Below are 24830 nucleotides of genomic sequence, written 5' to 3'. Positions count from 1 at the left end.
TATGTCCTATGCACCAACCACACCAAGTTAATTTACTGTATGTGTAAATATACTTGGCCATTAAAAAAAATTCTGATTCTGATTCTGATTAAATATTTAACGTACCAGGAACAACAACAACCCCTCACAAGGCCCTCCAGGTTTCTCTTTTACAAATTAACCAACTGAACGATGCCATAGCCCTGCAATTTTAAAATCGTCAGAGACAACAACAAACGATTTGATTGTCCGCTACTAGCGAAATTCGCTCCTTATTTGCAAGGTTTAAACTTTTCCCAACTTTTTTCGCTCGCTTCGCCCAATTCGCTCATCTACGTCACAAATGCCAGCCCCACTCAATTTGGCCGTTCGATTTGTGCTCTCCCAACCATTTTGGGCAGTGTGGTGTGGTGGTCTAAATTTCATTCGAATCTCCCAAGTTCCCGCCTAAGTTTCCGGGCTTTGACTGCATCCTAGCAACCTCACTTGGATACCAACGGTGGAGTGCGCAGGCGCACTAACTGATCAATAACATGGAGCCCGAAGAAAGTCCCAGTGATGGGACGAGTGTAAACAGGGTACGTTTTTTAAGTTTGATATGCATATTTGCGAAAATTGTCTTTGCGATGAGGTGTCCTACACCTTATCTACTCATTCTAGTATTGGTGAGCGACTCACATGGAACGTACTTTGCAGCCACAAATGGTGATGCGATGCTACATGGCTAACATTAGCTTGGCTAACTTTGTATAGACGAGCTCAACAAGTGGTAGATATCTAAATGTTTGGTAGATACATAGTCATGCCATTTTCACTTTTTAACGCTAAGAGCTTCAATGGTAAGGCAACGGTTGATTTGCTTTATTCTCGAACATGTCAGTGGCCTGTACAATACTATCGACACAATACTTTGAAAGCTACGCTAGACGCTCAAGCTAATTATCTAGCTATTCTTGCGAATGAATGTATGTTAATGTTATCTTCCCTGATCTGTCACAGTAGCTTTGCTGCTGAAGTAATTTCACGTGATGATGTAAGAGAAAATTAGTACATGTCGGTCGGTTGTTGTTTTGTTACTCGTGCCCAGCGGTGTAATCGATGGTATAGAATAACTGACATGAAGGGCGTACGTTTCGTGTGGAGGTTGGTGGTGACTTGTGGATGTTATAAACTAGGCTTTTAATAAAGGTTCGTGAAACGTTGAACGTCTGATTGTAATGTGATACATTCTTTCAGCAAACTGTAGTGGGACAGATTTGGTAGGCTCATCGATTCAAGCAGAACAGGCAACAGTGTCTAATTAAAAGGGGGCTGAGCATACATGGCCCTATTTTCAGAGCTACAGTAGAAATGTTAAAATGTGTCAACCTACTCGACACATTTAACCACCTTCTCTAAAATAAGATTGCTGACAAACTTGTTTTTTCCCTTTCTTATCCATACAAATACATGGAATAAAATGTTGACCTGTCAAAAATATGGTCAGAGGAAGACGCTATGTAGGAGTATAGTTGTACAAGTTACAGTAAGGAGGAAAACGTGTTGTGAAGCTCAGAGCATGCTGACTCACAGGACAGCAACAAATGGATCAAATCAAAACGATAATCTGTCGCTTCTTCATTCACTGCTTTAAATTCTATAAGTGTTTCTTGAGAATTTATGGTGCTGGGGATAGACGGGAAGACTGAGATATAGCTACCAACAGAATTACTGCAAACCTTTCGTGCTGACCCTATGTTAATGTCATGATGCGGGATGGTGTGAAGATGTTAACATGGCTTTTCTGGATCCATCTCTCTCTCTCTCTGTGTGTGTGTGCGTGTGTGTGTGTGTGCGTGTGTGTGCGTGTGTGTGCGTGCGTGCGTGCGTGTGCGTGCGTGCGTGTGCGTGCGTGTGCGTGCGTGCGTGCGTGCGTGCGTGCGTGCGGTGTGTGTGTGTGTGTGTGTGTGTGTGTGTGTGTGCGTGTGCGTGTGTGTATATGGGGTAATCAGACAATGGATGAGTGGTACCAACTTCCTGCAGAAGAGGACAGCACTCAGCGGCCACCTCAGGACCCCACTCAGCACAGTGCCTCCCATAGTCAGACAGGTGCAAGGACCTGGGGTCTACATCATCCAACCGACCAGTCACTGCAGCTAGGTACATCCTCTAGCTAACAATAGCATTGTAATAAAACAATAGCATGGTACAACCACAGTCTTTACACAAATACATGTTTGTATTACTGAATCTGCCTGTTATGTTCAGTGCCAATGCATCTGTAATTACTGTATTGTTATGCTGATCATAGCCAACCAGATGTGGTTTGTGTGTGTGTGTCAGAATTCCAGGACAGTCGACTATCTCCAGCGCTGACTCTCTTGCCAGCCTATACTGGCACGTTTCCCACCTTCTCAAACTCCACCCTCCTACAGCAGACGGATATAGAGTTTGCTCCTCTAAGGTAGGTGACCCAAACATCCATATTATATGATTGAATCTTGATGGCCAGACCAGTATTGAATACAATTATATAGTCGGGAGAGATTTCTATTTGTTTGTTTGTTTAGTGAAGGGCGGTGTATTTGGAGGTTGTGTGTATACTGATGATGTATCTCTTGTGTTTGTGTATGTTAGTGGATCCCCTGACTACTCAGTCCTCTCTGAAAGACTCTCTATGATGCCGCTGGTAGGTGGGACTACAAGGTTTGCCGCCACAGTTTCGACTCATCGCACCACCATAGGTCACGCCTCTCTTTCCCAGCATCCTCTGGGAGAAGATGAGGGCAGCAGCGGTTCTCTCTCCCAACACAGTATGTCTCCTGGCGAACGCTTCCAGGTTACACCTGGGCGCGAGTATGAGAGGGACAGCGCGGAAGACCAAGGGTATGAGAGGCAAGGAGAAGGAGAAGAAGAGGGCGAGGAGAGGAGTGCTCCGCGTGGGAGAGAAGAGGATGATGGGTCGTTTCTGAGCAGCAGTGTTCCGGCACGAACCTTACTTGAGCTACTAGAGAAGGATGTGGGTGTGGTTAGCAGTAGTAGTGCCGTTTCCTCCGCCTCCGACACTGTTTTTAGCCAACCAGAGCTCATTCACAATCAAACTGACGTCACTCACAACCAATCAGGGCTCAGTCGGAACAGAACAGACAATGCGGACAGTGAAACAGTGCGGGTGAATAAACAAAGAGACTCAGCCTTATTTCAGACTGGCCCCTCAGCATCGTCTTTGGTGCGGTCTATAGAAAGCGACATCTTTCGAGGGTCCAGCTCAGGTGGCAGTACAGAGGAGGAACCTTCCAGAAACCCACCTGGAGTCAGAGAGTGCCCTCAAGGAGATGCGTCTGCCTCCTCTCAACCTACTCAGGCCCCCACCAGGCGAATAGACAGACGTTCAAATCGCTCATCCACTCAACTGTTTGACACCTCCAACCTCTCTGAACGCGCGGGCCGTGTGTCCGACATCGCCAACATCACCTTCCGCTCCTTGGGCTGCCGACCGGACGCGTCCACCGACGCCCTGCGCTCACAGCTGCTGTCCGAGAGCCGCTCGGCCTCCAGGAGCCCCCTAACCAGCCCTGAGGAGCGCCCACCTCCCGAGCAGAGCGGAGGGTCAAGCAGGCTGCCATTCCAGGGGCCTGCAGGCTCGTCTGTTGAGCGGGGCCACCGGGAGAGGGTCCTTTGGCAGTCTGGAAACCAGACGGGGGTTGATGTGTCATTCCTGACTTCGCAGCCAGCCTTCCAGTCCACGCCGTCTGTGATGACGGGGCTCGGCCGGCCTAGAGGAGTGCTGCTCACTGGTGTCGGCGCGTCCTATTCACAGTCACCGGCATTGCTGACAGACACCTTGGTCTCGCCCCGTGCTAGAATGAGCGCAGGCGCAGCTGAGGTTACCACATCTCGGGGGTCGCTAACAGGGGGTGAGGTGGGCAGTCTGCCCAGCCTGAGCTACGTGCAGAAGGTCGATGCGTGGAGAGCCAACCAGAGCAGCAACAGGGCCTTTGGTGACGAGCTGGAGCTGCAAGGACCTGCTGAGGATGCCCACGATGTGGATGCTAATGCTAATGTTAGCACTACTGCTGGGTTGGCACAGGAAAGTCACCCCTACTCGCCCTTCTCCCAGCCCAGGGAGGACTCTGGAGCAGAGGGCAGTGCTGGAGTAGAGGCTGGAGCCACAGGTGGAGTAGTAGGAGGAGGAGGAGGCGTAGCAGGACTCGTGTCTCCTCCTGGACGCTCTCACTCCCACTCCTCATCCCTTGGCACTGTGGTCACCTCCATTCAGCACCATGCCGCGGCACTCTCTGATGCTGTTTCGAACGCCTCGCAGGCAGCCTGTGCCGAAGAGCCAGTGAACAGGGAGGAGGTGGGGCCGCTGGGCAGAACCGAGCCACCCATTCAGAACGGCCAGAGGTCACATGTCATTAACCTGGGCCACTTCAGCGACGTGTCATCAACCCGTGACACGGGTCACATCCTCTCCAGCCCACAGGACAGTTTCCATGGCGAGGGCAGTATTAGGGCATCTTTGGGCGGGGCTTCTTCAGTGATGAGTCTGGAGGTGGACAACTACGCTCCATACTGGACCTCAATTCCATCCACTCCCAATAGAGAGAGGGAGCTGAACATCGAGGATAGGATCCCGGTAGGTTTTTGGTCGCAGTATGTCAGACTTGCATACGATGACTGTAACCATTGATTTGAATTAAGATAATTAAGTCCAGTCACATAGGTATTTCAGTTGTTTGACTTGATAGCAATCAAGGCTAATCTAATATTTTAAGAATCAGAATGATCAGAATCAGAATCAGAAAAAGAATTTTAAGAAAAAGGTTTATCATATTTGGTATATTCTTTTACTTTTGAACCTTGCCAATATTCATCACTGTTTCGGTACTAGGGCTGATTAGATGTTGAATGTAATATATTTATGATAAAGAGGCAGCATGCAGCTTTCTGAAGCATGGTTTTAGGGGCACCTAGAATTGCTATCATCTTCAAATACATTTTCATGGTATATGGTCATGTGAAGGACAGATAAACACGCCTGTTGTTCCAACTAGCCGCCTAGGCCGTACACTATGCAGGTTTATGGTCTATGCGATTCTACGGGTTGGATCACCCTGCGGAAATTGCTAAAGGACATGAGTTAGCATGCTAGCATCCATTTGATCTGTTCCAGCTGTGAGTGAGTTTGTGTCTGTAAGGTTTTTGCATGTCTTTTCAGTAGTTAGATTGCTACTTTTCGACCAAAACTCTGAAAAAACGAAATATAGATGTACCATGACCATATTTCTATGGATCTTTCATTGCAGGTTTATCTTCAAAACCTGGGAATCAACCAATCACCTTCCACAATACTCAACCCCTTTGCTCCTAGAGGACCAATCAGAGAGCCAGAATTCTCTCCTACTGATTTGTGCACCATCAAAGGTTCCACAGGGACTCCCACCAAGAGCACTCAGCCTTCTGAAGGTAGGACTCATCCCCCAACTAACATCACAGTCTTCTTTACCATTACTCATAATCATGCTGTAGCTCTCAACATACGCTCTTCCACTGCAGTTAATGTTTTCAGTATAAGCCATTAATTGAATCCCATTGGATGGTCTCCTCATGTGCCCTTCTCCGATAGGTGAGAGCCCTGATAAAGGAGAGTTTTCTCTACTCTCTCAAGGTTCAAGTGGCTCCATGCCCCTCAGCACGGGCCGGCCCATAATGCACCTCTCTGACCAGGACAGGCCGCCCAGTCAGGGCAGTATAAGGATGACAAGGACTTCTTCTCACTCGCCACCAGAATCCCCTAGCATATCCACTCCACCGCTCCCTTCTCTTCCCCCAACACACCAAATGCCTTATGGAACAGGGCAGGAGCTGACCCCCGCATCTCCCCTCCAGCCCAGAGAGGAGGCACCAGGCCCCAAGGAGGCGCAGACTGCTCAGTTGCCTCAGAGGAGCCCCAGGAGGGAACAGCAGCAGCCGCCGGAGGAGGACTGGCTGGTGGGCTCCAAAACCCTGCAGGAGATCCGGCAGCTGCTTGGCCGGGCCGAAAGCGTGCTCTCACTCAGGTCCTCCCGGACCACCTCCACGGGCTCGGACTCCTCGCTGCTCCTATCGCTGAAGAGGAAGATGGAGGAACCCGGTTTCTCCAGCGACACCTTCAACTCCTCGCAGCTCTGGGCACGTTCCTCATCTGACTCCATGTTGAAGGACAGCTCCGCCTCGTCCTTTGAACCAAGCAGAATGCTAGGAGCGACTGCTCAGTCCACTGCTGACCTATCCAATGCTTCTGGAATCAGGGAGGCGGGGCTTAAGTCACCCGCTGTCAGAAGGGCGGAGCCTGAAGGCTGCAGTGCCACGGATCCTGACAGGGTAGCTCCTGCAGTCGTGCAGGTCCTTGCCCCCACCTCAACTACCCCGCCTCCTCAGGAACAGGAAGAAGAGGCGGCGAGCACACCGAGTGGTCAGGAAGAGCCTAGCCCTGCCCAAAGTCACGCGGAGGTGGAGCTTGCCAGTGTGAGTGGCAGCGAGACCAGTGATGGGTCACTGAGTGCCAGGGTTGCCAGGCTGCTGCATGAAGAGTCACCTGTGTCCATGGTAACCAGCCGGGCAAGCACAACAGACACAGATGAAAGTAGAGCGAGAGGTAAGAACTGACTTATGTAATTAGTACCATCATCATTATCTCCTCAAGCTCCTACTTCCAACTGAAGCTTTTAGGACATACTGGTATTTTATGATTGTGTACAGTGCTGAAATGTTGCTGTTCTACTTTGTCAGAGTGGATTTTGCAGAAGGCGTCTGGAAAGAATTGTGAACCCCTACACCTCAACACAGAGGACAGGCAGAGGATAGAGGAGATCAAGAGAGAGCTCCTGCAGCACACCAAGGTAATGTCTCTGACTCAGACTCTCTCTCACACACACACACACACACACACACACACACACACACACACACACATCCATGTGAGTAGAAACAAAAACATCAACCTGGGTTCAAAACCAATGCTTTCAGCCACCAGCCTATAGTAAAGTCTAGTTTCACGCTTCCTTTGTTAAGATTAGTAGACAAGCAAAGGGCGTCATTGTTAACTTACTAACTTACTAAAACTAGAGGATGTGTTCAGCTCAGAACAGTTCAGTTTGTTCCACTTCATTGCTTTTCTTTTTGTTGTTGTTGTTTTAAAAAAATGTTTTAAACAAGTTGGCCATTCATTTTGACCTTGATCAAACTGACACAGCACAGATACACAAATACATAAACACACACTGCTTAGGCTAACCAGCTTCATGACGTGATGTGATGTATAATATCAGTTTTGTTACTGATGCTAGCAGGCTGTTTTCTGGATTGTCTCCCTTGACTCAAAAAGGTAACTCCATAATGTGTGTGTTTCTCTGTGAGATGTCTTGCATGGTGAGTGGGCATTTCCGATGAGCGTGTAGGTTTGTATGCTTCTCATGTATTTCCATTTGCTGTGCGTTTCTGCTGAAATTAAACTGAAATCCAGGGAAAGCCATTAGTGGTTTCTAAGGCCCCTCTTTGGCCACTTTGGTTTCTGTGGTGTGGTTTGTTGTGTTATTATACATACATATATATGACCGTATGCTGTGGTGTTTTGCGCTTTGGTTGTGTGTACTCTATATGTGCAAAGCTGACAACCATTGCTAGGTACATATGTTACAACTGCAGTTTGGCTCACAACAGCATGTATAGCACAAACCTCTTGCCTACCTATGGGAAAAACATTACATAGCCAAGCTCAGTTTGAAAGAACAGGGGTCACTGATCGTGTACCAGGTGCTTTTGGATGATACTTTTCAGGGGGAAATATGAATACTTGGATGGTTTATTTAGATAGTTTGTTCCGTGTTAGGTAGTTGTTCCTTCTCTCTAGCTATCCGTCTGGTAATAGCTGATATTGCTGTGCTTAGCCATGGATCCCTGTATTTGTGAAGCATGTGGATGCTTTCAAAAACCAATTCCCCCAAATTATCATCTTCCAACATGCCTGATGTCTTTTATTTCATTTAAATTGGATTCCAAGAAATCACTGTCAACAGATGGTTAGTGGATTTCTGAAATACAGTTGCTAGAATGCAGTGTGCTGTTTGTTTTGGTGTAAAAGTTTTGCCGTGCATATCTCTTGCTTTCCTGACAACCATTGCCACAGACGCACCTCTAAGTTCAAATTAAATGATTGACAGTTTCCTTCAGTCTAAGACACAGGTACCACGTGAGGCACAATACCTTGATTGCACTACTCTGTCAGCATTCTCTCAGTTGCATCTGATGCAAGAAATGCGGTAAACTAAAAAGAGAAATTATTGTCTGTTGAAATGAATTGTCTTTATCTGCCCTGATTTGTGTGTGTTTCTGTCTTAACTCGTTCTGTCTTTCGTTTGTTTTCTCTTGACCTGTCTTTTGTTTTAGTCCCAGTGCAGCACGGACTCCGATGGCAGCGCTCAGTCCAGCGTCGGGGCAGCTTCAGCCTCAGCTCCGACCACCTCTGAGCACGTCGAGGGCTTCCTGGCGGTGCGCAGCGCTGAGGGGCGGCTGGCGGACCAGCTGCAGCGCGCTGGCCGGAATCTTCTGGAGTCAACCGGATTCCCGCTCGGCTCGCCTGTCCGCCAGGACCTGGAGGCCCGTGTGCAGGAGATCGCTCTGAGGGAGGGTCTTCCGTTGCCCACCTCCTGCTCCTCGCTCTCCCCCCTCACCTCCATCACCATAGCGACCACCCGCCGCACCCCCTCCCCACTACCCCCCCATGTGCCCCCCCAGCTGGCTGAGAGACACAGACACATACAGACACAGACGCGTACACTCCTGCTGCACGCACACACACCTTCGTCCACAGACACCGAGTCTGACAGTACCCTCTCGCACACAGACCTGCATCAGGACACGGTGCCCTCCCTTTCCCAGCACGCACTCTCACACACTCACGCTGAGTATGAGCCAGAGGCTGAAGCAGAGCAGCAGGAAGAGACTGTGGAGACAGGGCAGGTCAAAGGTCAGGAGGATGAAGTCACTATGGGCTGGGGTCATCAGTCGCCCCCGGCCCCCCGCCACTCATCCACACACCTGCACCTCACCCTCTCACCCAAACTGGTTCAGAGTGGTTTGGAGAAACCACATCATGGGGTGGCCTCTGTGGAGCTGCACCAGGACAGTGAAAATAGATCAGCCCAGACCAGCGAGACCTTGTCCACAAACTGGACCGCAGGCTCCTTGTTCGAAGCCCGATCTATTCCGCAAGAAGATTCTATTAAGCTGACTAATCAGGAATCTCTTAGAAGTGAAACCCCACCTCCCAAACTGGCCTCCACAGCAATCAGTCCTGTGAACGACCCACTAAGACCCGTTCACGAGCCGTCTGTGTCCAGTCAGACACTCTCTGAGGAGCAGGGGCCAACCAAAAGCCAGCTTGGCGCTACAGGGCTTGTGTCTTTCCAGATCAGCTCCAGCACTAGATACCCACAATCTTTCACTCCACCACAGAGACTGACCAGGCCCTCGCCACGGCCCCCGTCTGTTTACACACCTGGTAAGAACGACAGCCTCTATCCTCTATGTGTGATCATGTTTCTGTGTTTCTGCCCACATGTTCATGTTCATGATCATGTTCCTGTTTCTTAACACCTATAAACAATGGACCTCTTTCACTCCACACTTTCACATCGCGTCCATGGTGTCTTTCACCTCCTCTGTTTTGTCCCTTAAAGTCTCAATCCAATGTCTGTCCAGTGGTCAGTGATTTGACTGGGTGTAAAAGGAGTTCTTCTCTTTGTTCCGTAGTCGCTGCACCGACTCTGTTGCCGTATAAACCGCACGGCAGCTCTGAGCTCTTCTACATCCCCAAGATTGACTCCCAGCTCTCCCCCAACCGCTCAGACACCACCGTAGAGAGTTCACACACAGGTAACACACACACACACACACACACACACACACAGGTAACACACACACACACACACACGTAGATGCATCATTCATCTCCAAAAAACACTTCCCTTTACCTCGCTTCATGAAGCTCTCCTCTGACTGCATGTGTCTGCCAGACAGCACTGTTTGCACATCACTAACCACACGGCCTATTGTGAGACTCAGATAATACACCGTTCCTTCCGCTGCTAGTCCTCAGTCAGCTCCGCTCCCAAACTACACCAGAATCTGTTTCAGCCGAAAACCACCCTGACCTCAGAAACCTGTTTACTAAAGTGTGAAAGTGTTAAAAGACGTCATCACAGGCATCTGGACAGTTTATAAGGTACAGAGTATAATTACACTTTGTGCACCAAACTTGGTCACTTCTCTCCATCTTAGCCTGATGGAATTTCAACGAGATGTACAGTATAGTGATGCGTAATATGACTGCCACATAGTGAGAGAATGAGCAAGAATTAAATGGGATTTAAGTAATTTTTCGTTCCAAGAAAAGTGTTGAATCTTGAATGATTACGCTTTCCGGCAACAATAGACTAAATAGATTGTTGTACAGTATATCCTATTTTGAGTAAGAATGTAAGGAACTATAGTTTGTGGATGTGGTGGCTGTGGCGGCTGTACAATAATAGGGTGTTCAGTAGTACATGTGAGTTATGTTCTGCGGTTTTGAGACCTGTCTAGTGAATATATGAGTGTGAGCGATAGCAGCAGATACAGGTTTATGCAAAAGTTTGGTCACCCCTGATAATTATCATTCTTTTAGATTATAATCTGCTGGTCTTTCAAAGCAACAACTTAATTTGGACATAATTTATACTTTATGGGAAAAGTATCATTTCAGATCTGTTATAACATTTCTTGTATCGACAGAAACAATGCAGTGTGCATCATAAGAACAAGGGATATGTGCAAAAATGTGGGCCCCCCAATGCAATCAATACATTAATATTTGGTAGAGCCTCCCTTTGCTGAAATAACAGCCTGTAGACACTTCTTATAGCCACTGATAATGGCTGGTTATAGCCTGAATTCTGGCTTCAGGTATTTTGGACAATTCTTCCTTACAAAATGTCTCTAGTTGAGTCAGGTTTGATGGCTGCCAAGCGTGGACAGCCCGCTTCAGATCATTCCATACATTTTCGATGATGATCAAGTCTGGGGACTGGGATGGCCATTCTAGAACATTGTATCTGTGCCTCTGCATGAATTCCTTGGTAGATTTTGAACAATGCTTTGGATCGTTGTCCTGCTGAAACAACCAACCCTGCCGAAACTTCAGCTTCCTGACTGGCTCTTGAACATTGTTCCCAAGAATCTGCTGATACTGAGTGGATTCCTTGCGACCTTCAACTTTGACAAGGTTTCCAGTACCTGTGCTAGCCACACAGCCCCATAGCATGACGGACCCTCCACCAAATTTTACAGTAGGCAGCAAGTTATTTTTCCGTGATTTTTCCTTATGGTTGTGACCAAATAACTTTCTTAGTTAGTTCATCTGTCCACAGCATTTTATTCCAAAATGATTCTGGCTTCTCCAGATGAGCCTTTGCATACCTCAAGCGACTCTGCTTGTGGTGAGTAGTACGCAGAAAAGGCTTTTCATGCATTACCCTTCCATTGGGCTGTCCTTATGCAAAGTGTGCTGGACTGTGGAACGATGTACAATGACACCATCAACAGCAAGATGTTCTTGGAGCTTTTTTAGAGGTGATCTGTGGTTGGGCTGTGACTATTCTAACCATTCTTCATATTTTTCATGGCCTACCACATCTTTCCTTCACAAAGACTGTTCCTGTGGCTTTCCATTTTCTCATTACATTTCTGACTGTGGAGAGTCACCTCAAACCTTTTATGATAACTGTTTATATCAGAGGTCTTCAACCGGGGGTCCGCGGAGGTACTGCAGGGGGTCCGCCAAATTATTTCATCTGAAGCATTTTTTTCCTCTTCCAGAAATGTAAAACGTCCAATAAGCTACATAAACATGAACAGAACGTAAAAATTACGTTCTATTTGTTAAAAATAATACATAGGCTACCCATGAGTCTTGACGCGATCATTTGATCACCATGGCAACATAGGCACTTTTAGCTACATTTAGCTATCTGGTGCCAAAAGACGTTGCCTTCCATAACGATACAATTTGAAATAATGGATCGTGTTGTAATTTCTCGGAACAAAAGCTCCACGTCAGACACCACTGATGGCGGTTCAGATGATCTACCTTCAGAGGATGCCAACACCCCTGCCAAAAGCGCAAACGGGAGAAGACACGTAAATATTCAGAGAATTATCTGAAGTTTGGCTTCACCTACAGAGAGACCGATGGTGACGAATTACCAGTGTGCGTGGTTTGCTCTTCCGTGCTATCAAACCATCAAAGCTGCAAAGACACTTAAAGACAACCCATGCTCACTTGAAAGAAAAAAACATTTAATATTTCCTGTTTAAAATCCTTTCAGGGTGCAAGCTAGCTTTAAACGCCTCTTATCAAGTTGTATTACGTGTCGCTCAGACCAAAAAGCCATACATAATTGCGGAAAGTTTAATATTGCCAGCAGCTCGTGATATGTGCAAAACAATGTTTGGGAAGGATGAGTAGCCTACGTAAAAAAACTGAAAAGCATCCCAATGCCCGCCCTATTGATGAATTGGCAGCTGATGTGAGGGCACTTCTAGTCGCAAAACTCCCGAAGGCAGATTATTTTGCACTACAATTAGATTAATCCACCGATGTGTAAAATGACGCTCAGCTTTTAGCTTTTGTGTGATTTGTCGACCAAAATGAAATGCAGGAGGAATTTCTATTCTATAAGCAGCTGCCTGGACGTAAAACAAGTTCAGAGATTTTCAAAGTGATCGACAATTTTTTCCGTGAACATGATATACCCTGGCCAAAATGTGTCACGATGTGCACAGACGGTGCAAGACCCATATACGACGCACTGCATGCTTCATAGGGAGAATGTTGTTGCTAAAGACATGAGTGATGAATTCTCAAACGTCAGATCTCTCACTAGGTATGAGATATTTAATCCATACTTAAGCTTCTCAAGCTACTCAATTCTTTGTCCCTCCCTAATTCAATACAGAGTGATGGCTAACTGTAAGGGAGAAAAAATGTCAATAATAAACAGAATAAATTAAAAAGAGTTGTGTGTCACAGATGATGTGTAATTCTGTTCAAACATGTGTAGGGTAGTGTGTGTGTGTGTGTGTGTGTGTGTGTGTGTGTGTGTGTGTGTGTGTGTGTGTGTGTGTGTGTGTGTGTGTGTGACTGACTGACACTTAGTTCCAAATAAAATATATGAATATCAGGCCCAAATTTGGGGCGGCGGGGGTGGGGGTCCCTGCTCAGCATCTCTCTCAGCCAAGGGGTCATTGGGCTGAAAAAGGTTGAAGGAAAAGCACACCTAGCAATTAACTATGTAAATTAGCTTTTTCATGATTGTTTGCAACTTTATTTGCAGTTAAAGGTTCAGTCAGCTAATCAAAAGAATTGTGTGTTTCAATCAATCAGCATTAAGTGACTACAGGTATTAAAATCAACACACTTAAAAGGGTGCCCACATTTTTGCACAGCCTATTTTTCACATTCGATTTTATTTCATACAACTCAATACTGCTACATTAAGAATTTTTGTCTGAAAAACATCCCATTATCCAGCTTTCTCTAGGAAATAAATGTCATATTGCTATGATGTTTTCTTATAAAGACAGAGCAAATTAACATGCAACCTCAGAGGGGGGCATAAAACTGTATATTCATGTGCTAAATTGACATGAACACATAATCAACAATATGAGCTTCATCCTATAACTGTACATGGCATTCATTTACACAGTTTTGAAAACTATACATGTATAAATAAAATGTAGAATTATTAATTGAAGGCAAGAATGTTTGAATACAATACTAAAAGTAGAGTACACGCAACATATAGGCCTACAAGTATATACAGTGCATGAAATGCCCTGTATTGTTATTCGGTGGCTTCTTATTCTTCATCTTCTTCTTTTTACAGTGCATGAAATGCCCTGTATTGTTATTCCTAGGCTTCTTTTTACAGTGCATGAAATGCCCTGTATTGTTATTCCTTCGTTTCTTATACTTCTTCTTCTTCTTACCGACTTCTGCGCTTAATTCAGCTCGAACCGCCTAACGTAGAAACTTTGTTTGAACTTTGCCGCGTATGTCTTGTAAAGGACACTTATGCTCTGTATTTTTTTATTTTTCTGAACTTTATACTTTTTAAGATATTAAAGAAAAACTAATACAAATTTTCCCATTGACTTACATTGGGCCATTATGACATCATAATAGGGTCATTAAACTGGCTTGCACCTGTGCTTCACTGACACCTGCGCCAAGGTTCCAAGGCTCCTCTTCTCTCTGTCCCTCTCCATTCCACGGTATAACTAGGAATATTAATAGACACCTTCCATACTCTACTTTCTTTTTTCTCCATCTTTCTCTCTATCCCTCTCACTCTACTTTATCTCACACTCCATCTCTCTGCTTCACTCCATTTTCTCTCCTTCTTTCAGTATTTTCCCTCTTTACTGTCTTTATCCAGAGCCACTCTTGTTCACTCTTCTTTCCTTTCTTATTTCCTTCTTCCACTCTTCTTTCCTTCTTCCACTCTTCTTTCCTTGCTTCACTCTTCTTTCCTTTCTTCTTTCCTTCTTCCACTCTTCTTTCCTTCTTCCACTCTTTTTTCCTTCTTCCACTCTTCTTTCCTTTCTTCACTCTTCTTTCCTTTCTTCTTTCCTTCTTCCCCTCTTCTTTCCTTCTTTCACTCTTCTTTCCTTTCTTTCCTTTCTTTTTGCATTTCATGCACTGGTATTTCCTTCAGGAAATGCATTTTCTAGTTACATTTATACCTAGACAGGGGAATACACTATCATCATAATAGGTTTTAATATAGTCACAAGCAGCAATTATCGGGGTCCGAGCAGTATGTGCAAACGGCCCCTAGTAGGGAAAGTTGGATGATTTGACTGCTTCAAATGGTGAAATTTGAATTTTGTAAATGTTATGTAAGGACTTAAAGACAAAATTCATTATGAAGACAGACCAAACCATGTCAGAGGAACAGAACAGAGCTTGGTGTAGAAACATCTTATGGCTGATTGGTTTTAAATTGGGTAAATCGTTTCTATATGCCATTATGAATAAGTCTACACAATTGCATTAAGATTGAACATTCACACAGGCATGTATTCATCAGAGCAATCATCCAAGAACTTTACCCTCACAGTGTGGTGCCTGTCCCTTTATGGGTAAAAACAAAGCTTTGAATTTCAATGTATTGTATTGTGGATTCCTATGAGGATAATCACAACTTGAAAGCAGTTAAGAAAACAAGAGGTTACATTTTTATGCTTTTGTTAGCCTAAATTTAATTACGTGGCTAGCTAACATTATGTTTGCTACATAAATAAGCCTGCTGCAACCACTGCATAGCATGCTAACGCTAACTGTTACATTGAGGTCGTTTTGCGATCTACTAACTAGGGTCTATGCTTTTTTAGCCATTATTGTATAGCCTATTGTGTGCTGTAATGATCAGTGATCAGCTATTAAGTGTTTGCCATAGCCTCGTGCTTTATTCAATACCAAGAAGAAAATAATCGTGCAAGACATAGCACAGCTAGATTTCTGCTGTGAACATTATTTACTAGGTGGCTCCACTTCACATATGAATCGTAATGAGCTTGGGTAATTCTTGCCATAAAAATGTCAAGCATTACCAAATTTTTGGCAACGTGATTTTCCTGCTGTTGCCCAAAAAGTGCTTTGACCCTACCCCAGTTTTAGGGGGCGTTAGCACCAAGGGAACCGCACACCAAGGGACACAAACCTATTCTACACAACCATACCAAGTTTTATGTAGATTGGTGAAGACTGAGTATATGATATCGCCTACCAAAAATTGGTGTGGAAAATGCAGGAGAAGAAGAAAAAAAAACTAACACTATATAAACACATAATGAAAAGCACACAACACCCCATTAAATTAAATTGTATTCTATACGTGAAGTCCTGTCAAACACACACACAGGCACACTCACACACACACACACACACACACGCGCACAGAGAGGCAAGGTGATCCCTCCCACTGTGAGTCGCAGCTGCTCCTCACTTACACACTGTTGAATTATTCATGAGCTCCATTGTCTGAACCATGGAAAGAGGGAGGGAGGAGAGCGTGCAAGAGGGAGAGAGAGGGAGGGAGGGAGACAGAATGCGAGAAGAAAACACAGACAGGCTGAGGGCAAAATAAAGAGACAAGGCTAAACACAGAGAAGAGTCACTGAATGAGTGTGTGTGCCTGCAAATTTGCCCTTTGTGTGTGTGACTTTGTGTGTGTGTCTCTGTCTGTTAGGCTCAGAGGATGCTGTTTCCCCATGCTTCAATGTAGAGATCCTGGGATCGAGAGACCTGGAGCCTGTTTCAGCCTTTCCCAAACACACAGAGGGCATCTACAGCAAGAAGAGAGGTATGTGCACAAATCTGCGCGCACAAACACACACACACAGAGACACACACAGACACACACAGACACACACAGACACACACAGACACACACAGACACACACAAGCAGACACACGTTCATCCAGCCACTGTATTCTGTCTTCTTTGTGTATTTCCCATGTTTCATTCATTCATTCTTTCTTTCTTTTCATCTGTGTTCTGTCTCTCAGGCTCTAGTATGAATGGGCGAGCCGCTCCGGTAGGACAGCATGGGGTTAGTGTGAGACTGGCAGGGAGGAAGGGTGAGGAGGGAGAGTATGAGGAAGAGGAGTTCAGGCCACTGCCTATGGAGATGGACTTCAGCATGCACAGCCTGAGGCCTCACACTAGCACACTACGTGGCCTGCCCCCAGCACACACACCTCCAAACGCACGCCAAAACCAACCAATCACAGCACCTCTCCGGCCGAGAGGGGAGGAATCTGAGCAGCGGGGGCGAGATGCTCACAGGGACAGGACGTCCCGGGAGATTGGCGGTTCCCTGGACCAACTGTGGCACCGCTTCAGCGAGCGTTGGAGCCAGGAGCAGAGCCAGTCGACCAATAACAGAGAGGCGTCGCTGCTGGAGCGCCTGGAGCGCCTGTCCCGGCTGATCAACAGCAGCTCACTCACACACAGCTCTGTGATTACACACTCCCCCACGAAACAAGCCACAAACACGCAGGCCAGCACGCAAACACAGACTCCGGACCAGCCTGATCAACCCATAGTGGAGCCAAAGAGAAGGGAGAGGGGGAAGAGTAAAAAAAAGGAGAGGAAGGAGAAAGTGTCTGGAGTGGAGGAGAAGAAGGAAGCCAGAGAAGAGGGTCAGAAAAGGGGTGGGGCTCCGCACCTGGCATGGGTGGAGCCAGAAACGCAGTCATCCAGTCATGTGGCGGAGGACGAGCCGGAGAGACTCGGGCGCTGCCCCGCGGAGACAGACAGCATCTCCATGGAGACCAGCGTCTCCACGGAGACCAGTATGTCCACCATCGACACCCAGCGGCTGCTGCGCGCCTTCGGGCCAAACCGGGTCAGGACACTGCCGGCTGCGGAGAAGGGCCGGGACAGCCTACTGAAGCTCTATGGCAACATCTACAAACAGAGGAGCACTGTCAGCGACGACTCTACGGTAAGACCAATTGGCATTTCACTCGCACAACCAGGCCCAGGTCTGATCGAGCTGTTGTTGTGGGCCTGCTTGTAGCTATTAATAGGGATGCACGATAATATCGGCACGACATCGGTATCTGCAGATAAAAGCTTCAAAACTTAATTATCGGCATCTGCAGATATGAACATTTCTGCCGATGTACCTGGCCGATAAAGTGACGTTCAAATTATGCGCACGCGAAGCAAATGTTTTGATTACTATGAGCGCCAACAACGTAATTCAACACGTCAGCTGTGTGGCAGTACTTCACAGTATCAGAGGATGTTGACATGCTATTTGTCAGGAAACTTTTCAGGAGATGAAAGAGGAGACGACAGCTTGGCCGTAACGTAGGTTGCATGCATAGATGCAGACCACCCGCGTGCAACACTTTGCAACATTACCTGTCGCACGCTAATATAAGTTAATAAGTTGCTAGTTAGCTAGACAACACTAGCTAGTTAGCTTGCATGCTACGTGACACCAGCGAAGTTGATGATCTCATTTGACGGGATGTGAAACGTTATGTCACGAGCCCACGCTAACTGTACATGGCTTACTTTTGCATATATGGAATTTATATAGCTAACTTGGCAATAACCTTACATAGATTAGTCTAGAAATCCTAGAAGGGATGTTATTAAACTGTAAGTCAGTTAACCAACGTTAGCTTGCCAAGTTGCATTTTCAGAGTGTAGTTGTTCAAGTTCAAGGAGGTACTGTTCAAGTATGAAAATTGTGACGTGAAAATATAAATAAATCTGCCATATTTGAAATCATTTTAATAGTTTCATGAGTGAATGTCTATTTCTAAAATGATACAAATCAAGTTTTTAATGTCCTGTATCTACAGCAATACCCTATCATAATAACAGATTGATTCTAGTACAGGAGAGACTTTTCCATAATTAAAAAGCAGAGGTGTATATATCGGTATCGGCATCGGCAATCGGCCAAAATGAGCTTGTAAATATCGGATATCGGCTAAAATTCAATATCGTGCATCCCTAGCCATTAACTCCTTGAGTTCTTCTCCTTGACTTCATAAAGCCACCTGTTAGAGTGTTTAGGTCTGGTTTTTAAAGAGCTTGAATCGTGTTTTAGGGTAGCTGTTCTGATGATGCCTTCATAAAATTACCTGGACAGGTTAGGATAAAATAGTTGTTAAAATTGTGCTCAGTTTTCACTGTGTTATTCACATAGTTACCGGTATTCAACTGTGGCAGTAGGCTCAGTAGTTAAAACAGAGAGGGTTGCATTGGCTCTCAGTAGTTGAAACAGAGAGGGTTGCATTGACTGACACTGGAGATTTTGAGCTGCTCCATGTGTTGCCATACTGGAATGTTCCATTGAAGTCAAAGGAGGGACGTGTTCCTATGCAATTTACACACAACTGTGCTCTGGTCTTGTTCAGACTATAAAAAAAAAAAACTGCCATGCTGGCAAACTGACCTTTGACCTTTTTTTTATTTTTTATTATTGCTCCCTCCTACACTCTACTCATCTTCTCACTGGCGCTCCACACTGCCAATGTTGTTGTACGGCATGTGGAGGGTGTGACTGAGCAATACACCTTGTAAATGACCCCATGTAACCGCACTTTGCTATTCGTTATCTCTTCTGGCACAATGTATTTAGATAGTCAAACTCATCAAGCCTTTTATCTAACTTTTATCTATCTTTTCCTATTGCTATCGAGGACGTGTCTATTGTAGTGTGTTTTTTGTCACCCAGGCACACTTCAGTGTTTCCCATTTCGTTTTGGATTGGCAAATAGTCAGTAAATCATCTACAAGCTATTAAATACCGGTCAGATAGCAAAAACCATAACCTCACCAAAACCCTAAAATTAGTGTGGTGTGGTTAGGGTTTTGGTGAGGTTATGGTTTTTGCTAGCTGACCGGTATTTAATAGCTTGTAGATGATTTACTGACTATTTGTTGAGGGCTTTGAGAGGCCATTAAAACATAATGTTACCTAAGACTGGTGAAAAGACATTTGCATAAACAGCACTTGTTCACATAGTCAGGGGTTCATGGTGACTAAGGTTTTTTTTGTCAGGATGTACTAACCGGTAAATCAAGCGGCTAAGCATTTTTGAACTTGTTGGAATTTGATCTTCTTTCTGGCCTACAGCCATGATGTATTCACCTACATTCACCAACATGACTAGTGTTTCTCAGAAGTATTACACTACACTGCCGTGCCCTGCCGTGTGTGTGTGTGTGTGTGTGTGTGTGTGTGTGTGTGTGTGTGTGTGTGTGTGTGTGTGTGTGTGTGTGTGTGTGTGTGTGTGTGTGTTTAGAGGTCATTATGAACTGATGTGTAATCATCCCATGTCCTGGTTAGGTCACTGTGGACTCCTCCTCCAGCGGCTCATCTCTCCCTCCCCACCCACGAGCCTCCAACAAGAAGCCAAAGGTTAAACTCGTCAGCAGAGGGGTGCAGGCCGGTCAGTGAAGCACACACGTGTACACACACACACACAGACACACACTTTACTCATTTTATTTGATGATTTATTTGACATTGTAATTTGAGTTTCATCAGGAACCAAATGTAATGAATAGTATACGTATATAGATAGAAATACATATTTAAGCAGTTGAACATAGAGGGTAGAGGAAGCAAGGTATTTTGAACATACTTTACCATGATGAACATACTTCCTTTAAGTGATGGCCAGCTGGCCTTTTTGTGCATTCACAAAAACACGCTTGCACACACACACACACGCATTCTCTCTCTCTCTCTCCCTCTCCCTCTCCCTCTCTCTCTCTCTCTCTCTCTCTCTCTCTCTCTCTCTCTCTCTCTCTCTCTCTCTCTCCCTCTCCCTCTCTCTCTCACACACACACACACTCATACACACACACACACACACACACACACACACACACACACACACACAGAAAGAGAGAGAAAGAAAGAAAGAGAGAGGGAGAGAAACTCAAGTAGGTACAGACACACTAGAAAAGAAACCCTAGCAAACCCACACATACGCATATTGTCTGTCAATGGTTAATGTTGGCTGACGGTTTGTTTGCGTGTGTTGGCTGTAGGTGACCTGGAGATAGTGAGTAATGGAACAAGCCGACACACCCGTGACGTGGGAACCACCTTCCCCTCTCCACACCCCACACCCTCCAGCCAACCCCAACACAGCATCATGGAGAGACACAAGAGGAAACCGCCAGAGAGCTATCTGCATGGTACACACACACACAAATAAACATTCACAAACAGTGTTCAGAGACACATGAACCTTAAATAGACATAAAGCACACACACACACACACACACACACACACACACAAATAAACGTTCACAAACGGTGTTCAGAGGCACATGAACGTAGACGTGAAGCAAACACACGTCAAAATATGAGCTCAGCATACAGCAGCCTTTTTCTAGCACTACCCTGAAATGTCAGACGTGAGATATCCTGGTGACCATATAACTTTAATAAGTGGCCACTTTACTTACATCAGCCATGACGATCTACCTAGTGCTGTTCGTTCCCGTGACAGCCTTGGTAAATTTAAAAAAAAATGTGTTTAAAAACTCACCTTTGCAAACATTTTGTTTAAGGTATGCTTTATTAATATAATAATAATATAATAGTTTCTAATTTATTTGTTTAAAATAAAAATTAGTATTTCGAATTGATACTTTTGTTGTGTGTAATGTTTTGTAAGTCGCTTCGGACAAAAGCGTCTGCTAAATATCTTAACCATGAGCCTCAGAACAGAATAAGTAACTGATGCCTCCACTCTCAGGTGTATCATGGTTTGTTCCGGCCGAGAAACTGAAGCTTGATGCCCGTAAGGAGAACCGTCCAGACAACAAGAGTGTTCCAGCGGCTGGTCCCAGCAGCTGGTTTGAGCCCTACAGCAGAACCCGGCCCTGGAGAGAACCGCTCAGAGAGCGGCAGAACCAAGATGATCGAGGGCAAGAACCACAGAGGGAGAGGGAGAACCAGGAGGACAGGGCAAGGCCACAGCAGGCCTGGGTTGAGAGAGAGAGACAGGCGCCTGAGGAGAGAGAGAAGGCCTCTGAGATAAACAGCAGGAGAGACACACACGGCAAACTCTCTGCACTGGAGCGCCTCTCCCTGCAGGTGCGTGTGCGTGTGCGTGTGCGTGTGCCTGTGCGTGTGCGTGTGTCTGTGCGTGTGCGTGTGTGTGTGTCTAGTCCTGAAGGTTGCACTGCCCAATACCTTTCTGTCCTGAGTTGCCTCAGAGAGTGTGTGTTCGTGTGTAACTGCATGTGTGTGTTGAGGGTTTAGTTCAGTCCTCATGAAATGAAGGTGAAGTGACGTCTGCGTGCTGTTTTGATCCATCATTTTGACACTCCTGTGTTTCTGTGTGTGCCTGTACGTGTCTGTGTGTGTGCCTGTACGTGTGTGTGTGTGTCTATGTGTGTGTGTGTCTATGTGTGTGTGTGTCTGCGTGTGTTTGTTTGGGTGTGTGTTTCTGTGTCTGTGTGTGTGTGTGTCTGTTGGTGTGTGTGTGTTGTATCCTGATGCTGATCAGGAGGCCTTGGCATTTCGGCGTCCTGAGTTTGTGTCTCGCTCTCGTGAGCGGGTGAAGAGGCTGTGCCTGCTGAAAGTGGAGCGGAGGGTGCAGGCCGAGTTCAGCCGCGAGAGAGAGACGCTCTTCAACCACCCCCCCCTCACACGCAGATACACACACAACACCGCAGGTACCCACAGTTCATCTGGCTCACAGCATGTCACGTCACGTCACAATGTTCCCCTTACACCAGTACTTTTTCTATTTTTTTTATTAATTTGATTGGATTTCCTTACTATTAATCCTTTGAATACTTGGAAGACTGCAAGGGTACAATATTCGTTTGCCCCTGCCCCAGGTGATGTTACACTATTTGGAGACCCCTAGAATGAAGCATTTCCCTAATCACAAGTCTTCTATCCCATTAGCTCTAATGTGTGTTATTGATGTGTTTTTCATTTAGCTCCTGCTCCTCCTGTGATAAGAGCTGTTCCTAAGAAAGAGATGTTCCAGAGATCCAAACAGTAAGAGATGTGATGTTATCTGCTTTTTGTGCTTCTCCTGTAAGGTGCTGTCGTGTGAAGTTATTGTCAAAACTTGCAACAGCGTGTAATTCTGTGGTTCCCAGTATGTGTATGCTTTGAGTGCTTGGAAATGTAAACTAGAGCAGAGCAACACCTGACAGGAATCAAAGAGTGAAGACACGCACGTGTAGATTGGGAAACATCTTATGATTTTCGGGGTTCTTTGGAAGCAAATCATTATTGTACAGTAGAAGTGTTTCAAGACCAAAACAACCTCTACTGTAGCATGGCATCTCCTCAGGTACTGGATTGTGTGTTTGTGTGTGTGCGTCTGTGTGCATGCGTGCGTGCGTGCATGCGCGTGTGTGTGTGTGTTCATGAGTGAGTCTGTATACCCATGTTTACTAGTTTTGTGTTGTATTGGCTCATCACCCTCATGCAATCAGTGGGACAGGGGACAGAACAGTCAGTAACAGACTAAAGAGGACGCAAAGACTAGGGAGGTAAGGTGTGTGTGCAGAGCTGTGTGTGTGCAGAGCTGTGTGTGTGCAGAGCTGTGTGTGTGCAGAGCTGTGTGTGTACAGAGCTGTGTGTGCCCCATGTTTTTTTATCTGCACATTCTGTACACTTGTACACTTGGGGTGGGGTTTTGGTGTGTATCTTGTGTTATGTGCTGTTGTACTTGATATCTGTCCACCGTCATCATGTCTCTTCTTGCTTCTGCTCTCACTTCGTGTCAGAATTTACTCTCAGCTGCCAGAGGTCCAAAGACGGAGGGAGGAAGAGAAGAGGAAAGCTGAATACGGCGCGTACAGGCTCAACGCTCAGCTTTTTAACAAGGTAAGAGAGACACACATACACATTCATTTACATTTCATTTTCATAAACCCTCTCTTACACCCACTTCATTTTAACAGAGTAAAACAGTCACTCCGGTTTTCAACAATGCTGTGTCAAGCACAGAGGAGGAAATAAATGGGTCAGGGGCGTCAAAGACGCGTTTTTTGAAGAGATTGAGATACAATCTCTCCATAATCTCTAAGTAAAACGACAGGCTCCTAGTTCTAGTTTCCAGTGCACGTGTCATTGAGGTCTCTTGCAAAGTGAAATGCGTCTGTATAGGGAGGAAAGGCACATATATCTGTACATATATGTATACATGTTCTAATTCTATAAAGGCTGGCATAGATAGTGACATTCCATTACATTTTATTACAATGTTATTCTTGTCTTACAGAAAGTCACCAATCGAGTGCTTGGACGAAGGACGCCATGGCAGTGAGAGGAAGAACTGAGACATCAAATAATATACACACATTATACCAACACACACACACACACACACACACACACACACACACACACACACACACACACACACACACACACACACACAACATACATGCATACACACACAAACACACACACCTCTAAAGATATGAACAAGCCCAAAAATAAACCCAGTCTACAGGTACAAACACTCCTCATTGGAAGCTCAAAGAAGGCCTCTGTGATCTCTAAAAGCAGCTAACTGAAGCCCAGCGGTGCCTCTATGCTCTGAACTCAACCAAACTCCAAGAGGGCCTGTGTGTGTGTGTCTGAAAGTAAAAATGGCACTCCCATCACCAACACCTGTTTCCTCAGCAGCTCCCAGTGAAACCAGTGGTTGGCCTGTTACAGCTGGGGGCTCTTTCTGTTTGGTTTTCTTTCCCAGGTGTCTCATTTTTACAGGCCCAAAACAATGCCTTCCTACCCTGAAACATCAGAGTATCGAAAAGTCCAAATGTCAGATTGTGCCTGAATTTTACATACATACATTTGAATGTGCGTAAGATATGTCTGTTTTGAATGGTGTGAGCACTCAGTAGTATTTGTGTTTTGTGTGCCTTTGTTTTGTTTTTAAGCCTGATTTTAAGTTCTGATTTTAAATCTGATAATGTCAGTATGTATTGTTGATGTATTTTTTACAAATAGTTTTTAAAACAAATGATGGCTTTTAATAAGAACAAATAAATGTTTTTGCAGCTCTTTTATCACAACTGCCTTTTTCGTCTTTTTCTGTTGCCAGTGGATACCGAATCATAGTTCCTTTCTCTATGGGGAGACTGGGTGGGGGGTGTAACCAAGTCGCTCTCTAGTCGCTTTGGACAAAATCATCTGCCAAATATTTAAACTATAAACTATTCTCCAGAAACTCCAGAAATCGTCTGTGTTTAGT

The 24830-nt window shown here is 45.5% G+C and overlaps 1 protein-coding gene across 1 annotated transcript; it reads left to right on the top strand.

Moving 5' to 3' along the window:
- The first annotated feature begins 375 nt into the window (after positions 1-375).
- alms1 (ALMS1 centrosome and basal body associated protein) lies at positions 376-24829 on the top strand. Its single transcript, XM_031579997.2, has 18 exons — positions 376-557; positions 1971-2118; positions 2302-2422; positions 2596-4597; positions 5268-5427; positions 5588-6598; positions 6733-6842; positions 8389-9502; positions 9754-9876; positions 16296-16409; positions 16616-17556; positions 19927-20029; positions 20637-20786; positions 21354-21694; positions 22110-22278; positions 22552-22612; positions 23353-23452; positions 23850-24829. The coding sequence occupies exons 1-18, from the start codon at positions 513-515 to the stop codon at positions 23892-23894; spliced, it is 6858 nt and encodes a 2285-aa protein (XP_031435857.1). The 5' UTR covers positions 376-512; the 3' UTR covers positions 23895-24829.
- The last annotated feature ends 1 nt before the right edge of the window (position 24830 follows it).

Source organism: Clupea harengus, chromosome 14 (genome assembly GCF_900700415.2).
Source record: "Clupea harengus chromosome 14, Ch_v2.0.2, whole genome shotgun sequence".
NCBI lineage: Eukaryota > Metazoa > Chordata > Actinopteri > Clupeiformes > Clupeidae > Clupea > Clupea harengus.
Note: the sequence above shows the minus strand (reverse complement) of the source record. Positions and strands in the feature narration are given on the sequence as shown.

What these genes read in the sequence shown, in the direction of transcription:
- alms1 (XM_031579997.2), top strand. Translation starts at nt 513, where the DNA reads ATGGAGCCCGAAGAAAGTCCCAGTGATGGGACGAGTGTAAACAGG. An exon ending in ATACACACACAACACCGCAG is followed by an intron (nt 22,279 to 22,551) that starts GTACCCACAGTT and finishes TTTTTCATTTAG; the next exon opens with CTCCTGCTCCTCCTGTGATA. An exon ending in ATGTTCCAGAGATCCAAACA is followed by an intron (nt 22,613 to 23,352) that starts GTAAGAGATGTG and finishes ACTTCGTGTCAG; the next exon opens with AATTTACTCTCAGCTGCCAG.